Raw genomic sequence first — 14,266 nt, forward strand, 5'->3', positions numbered from 1 at the left:
AGGTTCCTAGAAAATTTAAAATATGAGAATATGTACATGCTGTACAATTTCACGTCCCCTCACACGTGACGTGAAATTAACTTTTTGTTTTTTAAATAAAAGAAAGGTGGATGACTTCTGTTGACTTGGCAGTATATATATATAATATTCATTCCATCCCATACAATCCTTATAACATCATCAAAAATACTACTCCATTTTCAGAGTTCTGGTTTTGTTGAATTGGGTATCAAATGGGGCGTTCAACTTGGAAGTATCAAGTCTTCTTTTTGTTCAGTTTGATCTTGCATTCTCAACTTCCCTTTCCATCGTCTCTCTCTTCTTCCTTGTCTTCAATGCCACCATGCTCTGCTCTACTCCATTTTAGTAAGTCTTTTTCTCTTGACAAATCTGCTTCTGAATATGATGCTTCTTATCCAAAAACAGCCAGTTGGCAGGAGGATAAGCACTGTTGCGGTTGGGATGGGGTCGAGTGTGACAAAAACACAAGCCATGTGGTTGGCCTGGACCTTACTTCCAGCTGGCTTATGGGCCACTTTCATTCCAACAGTAGGTTGAACCTCGCTGACAATTGGTTCACTGACAATTGGTTCAGTCGCTCTCTAATTCCCTCTAAGTTTGGCAACTTTAAGAGTTTGACTTATCTTAACCTTTATTTTTCCATATTTTCTGGCCAAATCCCGTTTCACTTGATCTTTCTTGGAATGGGCTATTAATCGAAGCTCCAGTATGGAAAAGAGTCTTTGGTAACCTAACTCAGTTAAGGGAACTTATTCTGTATTCCAAAAATATGTCCTCAATTAGACCTAATTCTTTGACGAATCTATCCTCCTCTTTGTCAACTCTTAGTCTCCGTGACTGTGGCTTGCGGGGAAAACTCGAAAATAACATCCTCTGCCTTCCCAATTTACAAACCCTTGATCTGTCATATAATAGTTTTAACGGTGAGATTCTATTACCACCTTTAAATTTTAGGTCTTTTTTGGCTGAAGCATCAAACTAACAATTTTTTAATTATTGGTGAATATTTTTAACAGGTCTGTTGCCGTCATCACTATTGAACTTGCCGAATCTCTCAACTTTAAACCTTGGGTGCAATCAACTTGTTGGTCCCCTTCCTAGTCACGTAAGTGGTTTGAATCTAGTTGTTCTCTATTTAAATTCAAATTTCCTAAATGGAACACTGCCATCTTGGTTGTTCAGTATGCCATCTTTGGAGACTTTGTATCTTGATAGTAATCAGTTTGTTGGTGAGATTGGTGAATTCAAGTACAATTCATTGAAGGATCTTGATTTGGGTTATAATAAGCTACATGGCTCTATACCTAAGTCAATATCTAGACTTGTGAACCTTACTAGCCTATCTCTTTCATCAAATAACTTGAGTATTATGTTGGGGTCTGAAATGTTTTCAAAGCTCAAAAATCTTGAGACTCTTGATTTTTCAAATAACTCAGTTAGCTTCAATAATAATGCTACCTATGCCCTGCCCAATCTTAAAAATTTGAACTTGGCTTACTCCAATATCAGTGAATTCCCAATTTTCTTAAGACTGACAACAAATTTACGATCCTTAAACCTTTCCAATAACCGAATTTATGGTCGAGTTCCAAGATGGTTGGGGGGTGTGCGGAATGATTCATTATCTTTTGTTGATCTTCGTAATAACTTGCTACAAGGACCATTTCCCACTCTAAATTCTTCCAATCTGGTATTTATCTTTTTCTCCAATAACAATTTAACAGGAGAAATCCCTTCTTTAATTTGCGATGCAATTTACCTTGAAGTTCTAGACTTGTCTCATAACAACTTAAGTGGCATGATTCCTAAGTGTTTGGTAAACTCTACTGCCCTCTCGGTGTTGGATTTGCGAATGAATAGCTTTCATGGTACCATTCCTGCAACATTTGTGATCAGAAATTATTTTAGGACTATTAACCTTAATGGCAATCAATTGGAAGGGCCATTACCACCATCTTTGGCAAATTGTAGGGACTTGGAAGTTCTAGATCTTGGAAATAATAAGATAAATGGAGCCTTCCCTTATTGGTTGGGAAGTCTTCATAAATTGCAAGTTCTTGTCATAAGATCAAATAGATTTCAAGGTCATATAGGCAATCCTAAAACCAAATTTCCTTTCCCGAATTTGCGAATCATAGACATCTCTAACAATCAGTTTAATGGTCCTTTGCCAATAAAATATTTCAAATATTTGAAAGCCATGAAGACTATGGAAGAAAGTGAAGTTACATCGAAATATATGGGAGAAAATTACTATCAAGATTCATTGAATATCATGATGAAAGGGCGGTATATTGAGATGGAGAGAGTCCTAACCATCTTAACAAGCATTGATTTTTCAAACAATAGTTTCAGAGGAGAGATGCCAAAGATAATTGGAAGGTTTAAATCACTCAAGGGGCTCAACTTTTCTCACAATAACCTTATAGGTTATATTCCATCATCAATTGGAAATTTGACCAATCTTGAATGGTTAGACCTCTCTTTCAACAAGCTCAGTGGAGAGATTCCTAGTCAATTGGCAGATCTAACATCACTTGAAGTCTTAAAGCTATCACATAACCAACTCACAGGACCCATACCTTCAGGAAATCAATTCAATACATTCAACAATGATTCGTACACCGAAAACTTGGGATTGTGTGGGTTTCCATTGTCAAAAACATGCAACAACCACAAGGCAAAGCAACAACCACCACCTACCTTGCAACAAGATGAAAATTTAGAGCATGAAAATGGGTTTGGTTGGCAAGCTGTATCCATAGGTTATGCATGTGGAGCAATATTCGGAATGTTTATGGGATATCTTATGTTCAAAATTGGAAAACCAAAGTGCCTTGTGAAGATGGTCAAATTAGAGCAGCATATCATGCTCAGAAGATTGAAGAAGAATGCCCACAAACATGGTGAAAGAAGATAACCGCTTCTATGGTATGTGATGTTCTTATTTTTGAGACTTTAGAATGAATCTCTATACCTGAAAACATAAAAGTGTCTATTATTATTAGCAATTGTGAATTTTTTTGTTTGGTCCATTTGAATTATAGTTATGTATCTCGGATATCTTATGGATTTACCTTCTTATTCAATTTCTTTGGGTGTAATTTAGATGCCATGGATAGTATGTAGCAAATGGGGCTTGAATCCTTGTATGCTATTTAAGAAGACATAATATGGTTATGATGATGGCTGTTGTTTCTAGTCTTCTGCAAAATGGTGCATTTTGGTGTCTTGATGTAGTCACAACTGTTGGTTTGTTCACAAGGATCATCCCTTTGTTGTATTTCTATTTGCTATGTAGGTTTATTATTTTTTTTTTTAAAGGATAGGCGGACTTAGTCTATTAGCCTGAGTTGAGGTGATACTTTTGTGCTTGTATTTTTTGTGCTTACAAAGGGTTCCTCCATTTGGTGCAGTTCCCTTTATGGCTCTGTGTACTCTAGTTTGTATTTAATAAAATGGATTGATTCATCAAAAAAAATTTGTTCATATCATAACCAATGATTGGTTTAAAATATCAAGCATGTGTAATGTTAATTTTGCATGTGAATATTTTAACCCTGCCAATAATACTCATTGATTTACTTAATCAGTTTAGACAATTCCATTTTTTTGTTATTGATAATTTTAGTGAATTCTATGTTAGCTTGTGAGACTATACTACTTTGTATGAATGTCTTTTTTTATTTATGCATAAATGACTGTTCAATAAATGCCAGTTAAAATTTTTTTTTTTTTATCAATGTTTACTAGGCTATGGTGGAATACCTTTAGCACTGGTAATTATAGATTGGGGCCTTTAGATATTAGTGCTTGCCTGCCTAGAGATTTCCATCTGCTTTCTTGAGGAGAAAAACAAGTGAGGATTCCAATGGGTCCGACTTAGCCTTGGGTAGGCCAGATATGTGTTTTGTCTTAACCTTTGTAAATGATGGGTTTCATTTGGGTTCAACTTCAATGGAACATGATTTTGTAAATTATGACTCCAAATTCAATTTCTTTCCATTGTCAAAGAAAAAAAAGGACATTTTGATTGAACTTAGAAGAAATAGGCCTCAATCAAAAAATTACATTGAGATTGTTTACTCCTTTATTGTTTCCATCCACTTTATTTATCATTTGATGCCTTTTGTCACTCTCTTCTCCCTCTCTCTCTCTCTCTCTCTCAAAATTAAGAGGCTCATCCATAGTTGGATTATTAACATAGACTTTTCAATTACTCAAGTATTTATTTTATGTTAATTGATTTTTATTTTTCTAATGCAGTTAATTCTGATAGATGGTGTTGGAGGCCCAAAATTTCCTCCACCTTGGATGGGAGGTTAGTCTAGTTTTCGTTATTGGACAGTAGGTTTTCATATGTATATTTTATTGATATGATTGGTCTACTTAAGATGCATATTTTCTGCTTACCTTATCAAGCATGTGTACTCACTATAGTCAGGAATAATCCTGCAACAGTTAATTTCCTATTTCCAGTCATTCTTTTTTAATCAAATGGTTTCTTATTTTAGGAATTGATGTGTACCAAACGCATAGAATCTTGAATTTTTTAGAAAAATGTGTATCATTTTGACTTTTAAAGCTACACTACATTTGTTTGGCTGTGTACAAAATTGTTTGAGATGAGAATCATGAATGATTCGCACTGCAGCAATGCACCTTACTGGTCTATGATAGTTTACTAGGTTAGCTGACCATTTAAAAGTAGGACATGCTGTCCAAAAGTTAAAAATGGCTTGACATTTTAATGCCTTTGGTTAGGATCTCTAAAACGATATAGTTTGTTGATTGGATGAAGAGCTATTTTTCAATTATATAATCTAAAAGCACAGGTCTTTATTATTTTTGGTTCTTTTTCTGTTACTTAGGAATATTTGAATTATAGTGAGGATGGCTGGGCCACAACTTCATCATTGTTGGGATAGCAACTGTAGTTGCTAATATAATTGCTTTATTCCTTAAGTTTTTGGAATTGATCTTTCTATTCTTTAGGACCTCTGTCCATGTATTTTAGCCAATTTCCTAAAGCTCAAACTAAACTTCTAAAGTAGTTTTGTGTCACACTATTGTATTTCTCAAGACAAGCATTAACAGAGAAGCTCCAATTTCAAGTCAATCTTTTGCATGTAGAAAGGATAGGTGGAAAATGAAAATCAGCATTTAATAGTTTAAATCACTTCTGAATTCTACAGAAGTTTATGAGCTAAGCATCTCAAACTTCATGGCATACTATGAACTGAAGATGGGCTCTCTAAATGAATGTGCTCAGGTATTAAATATCCATAGAATTTGTCCATTTAAGAACTCAACTCAATTAAACTATCTACTTACACAGCGTATTTGATGAGGAAAAGAATTATACCTTCTATAATCCAATGCAAAAGTTCCAATTTACCTATAGGTTGTAGCCAAGGTTTTTGTAATGAATTTTATCTGTGATTCAGGTTGGCACTAAATGTTGCTTAACTTCTTAAGCCACCAAAAATACATGGACATAAACATTCTTCAAAACTTAGAGAAACAAAGATTGATTGTAAGAAAACTGCTAGTACCTGTCCCAATACGCTTATTCAGTGATGGGAAAAAAAAAAGATTGATTGTCTGGGCAATAATATTTTTTTTCAAGATGCAAATAATGTGTGGTATTCTTGCATAAATACCCCGATACCACAACCACTCTCCCTGAATCTCATACTAGAGAAAGGGGAAGCCTCACAACCATGTAGATAAACAATCTGGGTTTAGGACTCATTCGATATTGTATTCAAATTAGGATTAGTCTTAATTTTTTTCCCTTATAAACTGGATGTGGGTGTATTTTAAGAATTGATTTTAATAGGTGAAAAGTAATTCTTTAAAGTTTTTTTTTTTTTTTTTTTTCGCTTGGGGTTGTGGGGCAGGGGGGGTGTTGAGGAGTTGTGGACTAAGAATCTTTCTTAACATCGTTCAAACCTGTTCGAGGGAGTTCACAAACAATAAAGTTGACTAAACATGCCTTAGAGAAATTCGTCTGTTATTAAGGTCTTCTCAAAACCTTGAAAACAATATGTCACAAGGTACACCCCAGTTTTGGTTTTAAACTAGGCAGGTAATTTACTTACTCCAAAAGCCCAAATTCACTTCATAAAAAACTTTTAATTACATATTAAATGATAAAAAAAGCTTTTAAAAATTGTTTGTGTGTGTATATATATATCATTCATCAAACCTTGCAATTATAACTTTGATTGACTACTTACCAACCCATGGAAATCAGAAACATATTGCTACCACATCTTGAAGCAAAGTTTGGGTGCAGATTCACACTACATTCTAGGAAGATTTCATGTTAAATAAGAAGTGAAAAGAAAATCGTACTTGAGTCAAGCCTATGTACTGGGGAAGCAATTTTCTTGAATTTTAATGAAAATGTTTATCTATCCAGAAAAAAGGGGATTATCTATTCTCATAGAAGCTAAACGGCCGGTAGTAAATGGGAACTCAATTCCTATTAACCATGACTTTTGGCTTATTGTAATAACTGATTTTTTTTTTTTTCCTCTTTCTATAATTCAGAAGATGAATCCTTCTTGTCCTTTATTAGAATAAGCTCCATCCTTTAGGTTCTTTTTTTATCTTTTTATTTTATTTTATTTTTTAATTGTTTTAAATAGATACCTGTAGTTTTTATCATTAGGTACAATGTCCATTTTCTATAGATAAGACAAAGTAACATTTGATTTTTTTCACTTTACATTTCATTCTAAACATAGACTATCAGCTTTGTGCAGTTGTGACAAGTGTATCAAGTATGAAAAAAATACCTATCATGTTTTCTCACCTCCTTTCATATAACACGCCTCATGCTCTTTTGATTCAGTTCCAATATAATTTTGAAAGGAGTTCATGCCCTTATCATGCAAGGAATTGCAATGTCATAGATCTTCACTACTATGTCTTAGCCTGCTCAAATTTATTGATAGCTTTATGCATGACATATGAGGTTGCTATTTCCTATCCTCTAGAAAAATTTGTTTTCCACTCTTTGTGAAGATATTTCCATATTGCTAAGGCTTTGTAATCATACCCTTTGTCTCATAGAATGCTTTCTTTTCTACATATTCTGTTGTTTATCAACAAAGCTCAAGTGCTACTCCAGTTTTCTTTTAAGAGAAAGTAGGGGAAAGATGTTGGATGGAGAGATCTAATTGAAAAGCTGAGAACAATGAACAAGAAAAATGTGAGAAAGCTCCTAATCAACATGTTGAGCCCAAGAAAACTTGTGAAGATTCAACTCAATGGGTTCTCTTTCCATGAGTTCTCTTTGGGGTTTATTCTTAGTAGCTAGATTTTTCAAATGCAGTAATTGATACAGTATGGCACAGCAGCTCAATTTTTTATATCATCTTCCATTGACATTCTTAAGCTAGACGAATCTTCTGTTGGTTTAATTGGGAACTCAAGAAGTTCATCAAGGGCACTTAATTAGCTCCAAAATTCTATAGTCCTGATTCCATTCTATAAGTGACACATACACCTCTCTCTCTCTCTCTCTCTCTGTTTGTGTGTCTCTTTAATCTTTCACAATTTTTGCATCAAATTCAAGAGATAATTCAATGCTTGGAGGCAAGATTGAGTAGAGTTGCAAAACAAAGCCATACTTGATTCATCTTTGCACAGTGATGTTGGATAATACAAATAATTGAGTTTTTACTGATGAACAATAAATGAATATGTTCATGTATAATAAGATTGGAGGACAAAGATTTGTCTTAATTATATTTTCTGTGTATAGAACTTTTACATTGGTCTGAATATATAGATGCTGTTACAATGAACCTAGACAAAAATATTGACAGCCTAATCCCATAATTGTAGCTAGACAGAATAGTAACAGCTACCAAAACTCCCCTAAAGGTGGAGCGTGTACATGAGTAATGCCCAGCTTGCTGATAAGACGATGGAAAGAATCCTTACCCAAAGGCTTGGTAAAAATGTCAGCAATTTAATATGACAAGATTGGAAACCCCTTAATTGAGCTGAAAACTCCCCTAAAGGTGGAGCGTGTACATGAGTAATGCCCAGCTTGCTGATAAGACGATGAAAAGAATCCTTACCCAAAGGCTTGGTAAAAATGTCAGCAATTTAATATGACAAGGTTGGACCAATTTGGCTTGGATTTTTTGTGTATAGAACTTTTACATTGGTCTAAATATATAGATGCTGTTGCAATGAACCTAGACAAAAAAAGAAATTAACAGCTGCCAAATCCCATTATTACAGCTGATTGAAAACCCCTTAATTAAGCTGATTAGGAATCCCTTAATTGTCTCTTATAGTTCAACACACCATATATGTTGGGTTTGTAATTTGAATATTGTTGTTCACTTGTTTGTATCTAGGTATAGATTTTTATTATTGTTGTGGTACTAGGTATTATGGTCCCTAATAATGTTATGGGTATAAACCAATGGCTCTAATGAGTTTGCTTTTCATTGTTCCTATCTTCATTACATTAAGTAAAGGTTGGATTGCTGAAATTTCTAATAGATACTAGAACTTACGAATTTATTAATCGTTGCACGACATTTCCTTCTTGTCAAGTTGCTTTTTCTTTTTCCAAATCATAACATGGGAAAAAATGGGCTTTACTACTTCAGATTTTCTGATGAGTTAGTGACAAGCTAGTAAGCTATTATTCACCAAGTCTTGATGGGTTCAGAATTTGAATAATTTAAGCAACATCCTCATTAGCATTATATCGTTCTTCCTTTCTCTATGATTAATAGCCTAATCTCACTCAAAATCTTTCTTGTTCCTTTTTTTTTTTTTGGCGGGGGTGACTACTAAATTTCTAGTTTGGTATGAAAAAATAAATAAAATGTACAAGATGGGATGGGCTCAATAGGAATTGGAAGCTCCAGTAAAATTGCAGTGGAGATGGTTTGGTGCTTAATTTGGAAGGCAAAGGTCTTTAATAAAGTTAAGATGTTTGTATGGAGAGCATGTCATAACATTCTACCTGCATGTGCCAATCTAGTGAACAGAAGGGTTCTAACGTAGCCATGATGTCCAAGCTGCAAATTAAATGAGGATGACATCAGTGTTGTTAAAAGCGCGCTTAAGCTCAAAGCTCGAAGTCCCAAGGCTCCAATGCTTTTTGCCTCAAAAGCTAGGCTCATTTAAAGAAGCGCGCTTTTTTGCGCTCTTTCAAAAAGCTCAAAGCGCGCTTTTTAGTGCTTTTTTATATTTTTCAAAAAAATAAAATCAAAACTGAAATAAAACTTTAGGATCTTGACATTATTGATATAAACCATTGATTTGACATGTTTTTTAGTGTAACTCACTTATCAAAAAAGATATTTTGAGTGTAACTTGTCCTAAAAGCCTAAAACCCAACCCACAACCTCCCAGTTCTTCTCTATTTTTATTTTTATTTTTTCTTGATTTTTCTCCGTGAAACAGTAACCCACCCAGCTTCTTCTTCTTATTCTATTTTTTCCCTTTTGGATATCTGCTAGGTACCAATTACCATGTTGCTATGTCCTCATATTCTTAGCTCATTTGTGGAAAAAAAAAAGTACGATATAACATATTTGTGGTAATTGTTTAGTTACTTAAGTGGTTGATGTTGAACATAGCAGACTAATTCCTATAGAGTTACAAGTGATTAAATTACTAACTAATATTACTAATTAGTCATAGGGCATTATGGATATTGGAGATTTAAGAAAGGATATTACATGGAAGTACTCATATCCAGCTTATCCAAAAAAATAAAACAACTTGATTTGCAATTTTTGTGTTAAAATTACAAAAGTAGGGCTTATCTAAATGTTATATGAATTATAAAAAATAATAAAAAAATAAAAAAATTATTTCAATTTCTATGATAATTTGATCATTTGATTGTTGCATTTCTCATTAATAATTATTTTTAAATTTATTAAAAATTTTTTTTTTTTAAATGTGTGCTTCACTTCAATCAGGCGTGCGCTTGCACTTTGCACTTTACACTTTGCGCCTAGGCCCTAAGAGGTCTTTGTGCTTAAGTGCGCCCCTCGCTTATACCAACACTGGATGACATGATGCATGTATTATGGAATTGTGAAGAGGCACAAAGAATTTGGTGCTGCAGAAAAAAGGTAATTAGAGCATGAATTCCTACACTTTGTTAGAATATTTTGGCCTGTATTGGAGGAGGGCTGTGACAACACTGTGAAGCAATTCCTAATACTGTCCTGGATGATTTGGAAGGCAAGGAATAAGTGGGTCTTTGAGCAGTCTACAAAACAGCCAAGTGTCATAGCAGGTGAGGCTATAGAATTTTGGCAGGAATTTCAAGCAGTCTTCAACTCAGGTAGGTCAACAACTCAAGCTGTAACAGGCCAACGTATTAATCTCACACTACATTGGAATCCTCCCTGTAAACCTATGTACAAGGAATATTTTGATGGTGCAATTTTTGAGGATTTACATAGAACAGGAGCGAGAGTCATAATCCGGAATGAACAAGGATTGCTCATTGCAGCAATGAGCTGAAAAGAAAGACCAGTTATGGAGAGCTTTGTGGCAGAACTTGAGGCTGCAGTCCAAACCATTCGGTTTGCTCGTGATGTTGGCATACAGAGGGGACAAGTTTTAGTGGGGGATTATAGCAAAACTTCAGGAACACGGAAACTGTGAGTTTTGGTGGGCTAACGTTGTGAAGGAAGCTAAATTTCATCTGCAACGTTAACATGTTCAGCAATGGGAAGTTATTTTTACTTGATACTCATTTTGGCAAGATGTGCACATAATATTGAAGATTATGTAACTTAGATAGAAGAGGGCCCATTATTTTTGTTTGAGCGGTTGAACAATGATGTACTGGGTTTGAATGTTTCTAAAGAAAAAATGGAAGTATAAATGGAAGCATATCACATTCATTCTACTCATACAGGGGACCAATACATTTTTTTTGCCCCCAACTAGTTCATTCTTACAACCGAAGTGGGGGGCTTCAAGCTTGCTACAACTAAATTTACAGAACCATTAACTATATATAGCTCATAATCCAATAACACAAGACACACAATACATTTATCTTTTTTTTTCTTTTTCTTTTTTTACGCATAAATAACTGTTCAATAAATGCCAATTAATTTTTTTTATCAATGTTCACTAGGCTATGGTGGCATAGCTTTAGCACTAGTAATTATCATAGACTGAAGCCCTTAGACCTTTGTGTTCATTGCCTATAGATTTCCTTCTATTTTCTTGAGAAAAACAAGTGAGGCTCCCAATGGATACAACAAATGTACCGACTTAGCCTTGGGAAGGCTAGATATGCGTTTTGTCTTATTCTTTGTGAATGACGGGTTTCATTTGGGTTCAACTTCAATGGAGCATGACTTCGAAGAAATATGCCTACATCAAAAAATTACATTGAGATTGTTTTCTTCTCTGTTGTTTCCATCCAGTTTCTTTAACATTGGATGCCTTTTGTCACTCCCTTCTCCCTCTCTAAAAGACCAAATGGCTCTACACACTTAAAAAACTTTAACTAAGAACACTGGTACTTGGGAGCTTTTCTCTCTTCCCTCTATTAAAAATCTTTAGATTTAAAACAAAAGAAAACCACAATGAGTATACACTATACAATATACATATATTATAAGCCCAATCCCAACTTTTTTTTTTCTTTTTTGAGAAATAAGCCCAATCCCAACTTAATATCTTTAATTTGAATCTAATGCGAACCAATTTACACGTATTCAATGTAAAAAAAATAAAAAATAAAAAAATAAAAAGATACTAATAAAAAGTAGCGAACTTGGTCAAAGTCTACATAACAAGCAAGAAAATGAAATATGGAACCTCCTATTTGACATCACCAATTATGCTAGAGGCAGAAAAAATTGGCTCTAAGGTGAGCATATTCATCAGAATTCAGAACCAACTACTTTATTTAAATTGGACCATACCAATAGCCATTCATATCCAAGATTGTTAAAATTTTGAATTGAACTATCCTACTTCCTCAAAACAATTAGGATCAAATTAGAATGGTATAAAACTTAGAATTGCTTGTAGGATGGTTTGGGATCGATAAAATCACAAGATCCTACGATCCTAAACCAATCCTTTCTTCTAAAAGATTGAGTCTAAAGTCTAAACTGAAAATTCTTTGACTAATATTTTGCAAAGCATCTAACGAGCTTCCTCGCTAATCAAAATGTTCAATTTTTCTCGTAGCAAGCTAATAGATTTTAGGATAAAGTTTAGCTATAAAATTGGTTATAACCTTAGATTATAACCTTATTCAATATTTTTTATCTAAGGTGCATTTTGACAAATCCACTATTGGATTACATTTTCTTCTTATATCCTTCACGTTTGCAAAATTTCTAGAAAATTAAAAATCAAAAACTATGTTATCAATAAATTATTTAAATTACAAGTTTTTGAAGTTTAAAAGTATGCATGATATATAAGTTTATAGATCATATAGTAAATAATATCTGATTGACACAAAATTTAACATGTGTATTAACATAAATAAGAAGCAATTCAACGGTTAGATTTTCAAAATGATAAAGTTTAGCTACAAAATTGGTTGTAACATAAGGCTACAACTTCACTCAATATTTTTTTATTAGAAGTGAATTTTGACAAATCCACCATTGAATTACATTTTCTTTTTATATCTTCCATACTTGCAAAATTTTTAGAAAATTAAAGATCAATAGTTATGTCATCAATAAATTGTTTAGATTGCAAGTTTTTGTAGTTTAAAATTATGCATAAAATATAAGTTTATAGATATATAGTAAATAACATCTGATTGACACATAATTTGACATGTGTATTAAAAGTATAAAAAACATGCAATTCAATAGTTAGGTTTTAAAAATATATAGTAATGTTAATTTTATTAAAGGAAGTTATAACTTTAAACTACAGTTATTTTCAAAATATATAATATTTTATAGTTTATTGAGTAATGTTGTAACATTAGACTACAATCAATTTTGTAACTAAAAGTTACTTTTTATTTTATTTTTTTGTAGCATATAGACTTCGGCATCATCACCAGAGAAAGGAGCTCACTTTTTCGTTTCACCCTGGATTGCTTTTAGTCAACACAGCTTGAATAGGTGTTGGGAAATTTGGCAATACTAAAACCTCATCGTTTTTCACTTTTTATGTCACTGCATAGTCTGCATTACAACACTGAAGCTTTGCTTTGTTCAAAGGTTGGTAACTTAGGTGAAAGAATAGGCGGGCATACAGTTGGTTTTTTTTTTTTTATATATTATTTGCTGTCCTAGCCACTTTTGTTTGGCTCAAGAATTTTATCGGGTAGCTGCTAGTAGGCACTAAAATAGCGATTAAGACTTTATTTACCAATGGGGTAATGCTGCCAAATGAGCTGTTATTTTTGCCATGGAGATTGGTGTTGATCCTGTGGAGTTTGAAGGCGATTCAGATGTTAAAAGTCATGAAATTAAGAAAACTACCACTATGTTCTACTCCATATGGCAACATAATCATTAGTAAAACTCAAGTCTTTTTACAAGGTTTTACCACTCTCGTTTGTATAATGTACAATGCAAAGGGCACACATATGCTTTAGCAGGAAGAGCTAAGGAAGGAAATGATCAGCTTGTCTGGATGAAAAAGTTCTCTCCAGATCTTTCTTTCTATATCTAATCTTGTTGTCTTAATAAAATTTGAACTAAGTTTGACTTCAAACATATTTGGTGTCTTGGGCGCCAACCATCAATAAAAAGATGACATTAATTCATATCATCATGTGCATTGCACATGATTCACTTAACTCGACTAACAAAATGAGTTTTGTATATTGCACATGACAAAACTCATCATACTCCTGGTTGGAGCCAAGCCTTTTCCATAAACTTCAACTTGCCTTTCTTATCCAAAAATAATAAAATAATAAAATCCCCAATGCACAAATGGACTTTATTTTTTATATATAGCAATTCTTAAATGAAGAATTTGTTATAGATGCACTTATATAGGTATAATTACACTATTAAACTATTTCTTTTTCATGGATAATTTCTTAATTCTAATGATTTATTCAACATACAGAGTCTCTATTATTGTCCTTTTTTTTATTATTTTTCAACAAAAAGTAAGAACTTATGATTTTTGATTTGATTTAACAATACAATTCTTGAACCCTTCCATTGATCTTACGTAAGATCCCGTTTTAACCACCTAGGCCATACCAATGGATATGACCAATGGAGTT

General features: G+C 33.4%; 1 protein-coding gene across 5 annotated transcripts; it reads left to right on the forward strand.

Annotated features, from left to right (window-relative positions):
* The first annotated feature begins 187 nt into the window (after positions 1-187).
* On the forward strand, positions 188-13,170 carry LOC115983381 (receptor-like protein 33). 5 transcript variants are annotated; one of them, XR_004090040.1, is made up of 4 exons: positions 188-944; positions 1,038-2,952; positions 4,288-4,342; positions 13,056-13,170. XR_004090040.1 is itself a non-coding variant. In XM_031106051.1 (3 exons), exons 1-2 carry the CDS (start codon positions 791-793, stop codon positions 2,939-2,941), a joined length of 2,058 nt encoding a protein of 685 aa, XP_030961911.1. In that variant the 5' UTR covers positions 188-790; the 3' UTR covers positions 2,942-2,952; positions 4,288-5,499. The 5 variants fall into 5 exon arrangements, 1 of the variants encoding a protein (XP_030961911.1); XR_004090037.1 differs by lacking the exon at positions 13,056-13,170 and adding an exon at positions 9,993-10,940; XR_004090038.1 differs by lacking the exon at positions 13,056-13,170 and adding an exon at positions 8,862-9,191.
* Positions 13,171-14,266: the final 1,096 nt, after the last annotated feature.

The sequence above is a fragment of the Quercus lobata genome, chromosome 4 (assembly GCF_001633185.2).
Source record: "Quercus lobata isolate SW786 chromosome 4, ValleyOak3.0 Primary Assembly, whole genome shotgun sequence".
Taxonomy (NCBI): domain Eukaryota; kingdom Viridiplantae; phylum Streptophyta; class Magnoliopsida; order Fagales; family Fagaceae; genus Quercus; species Quercus lobata.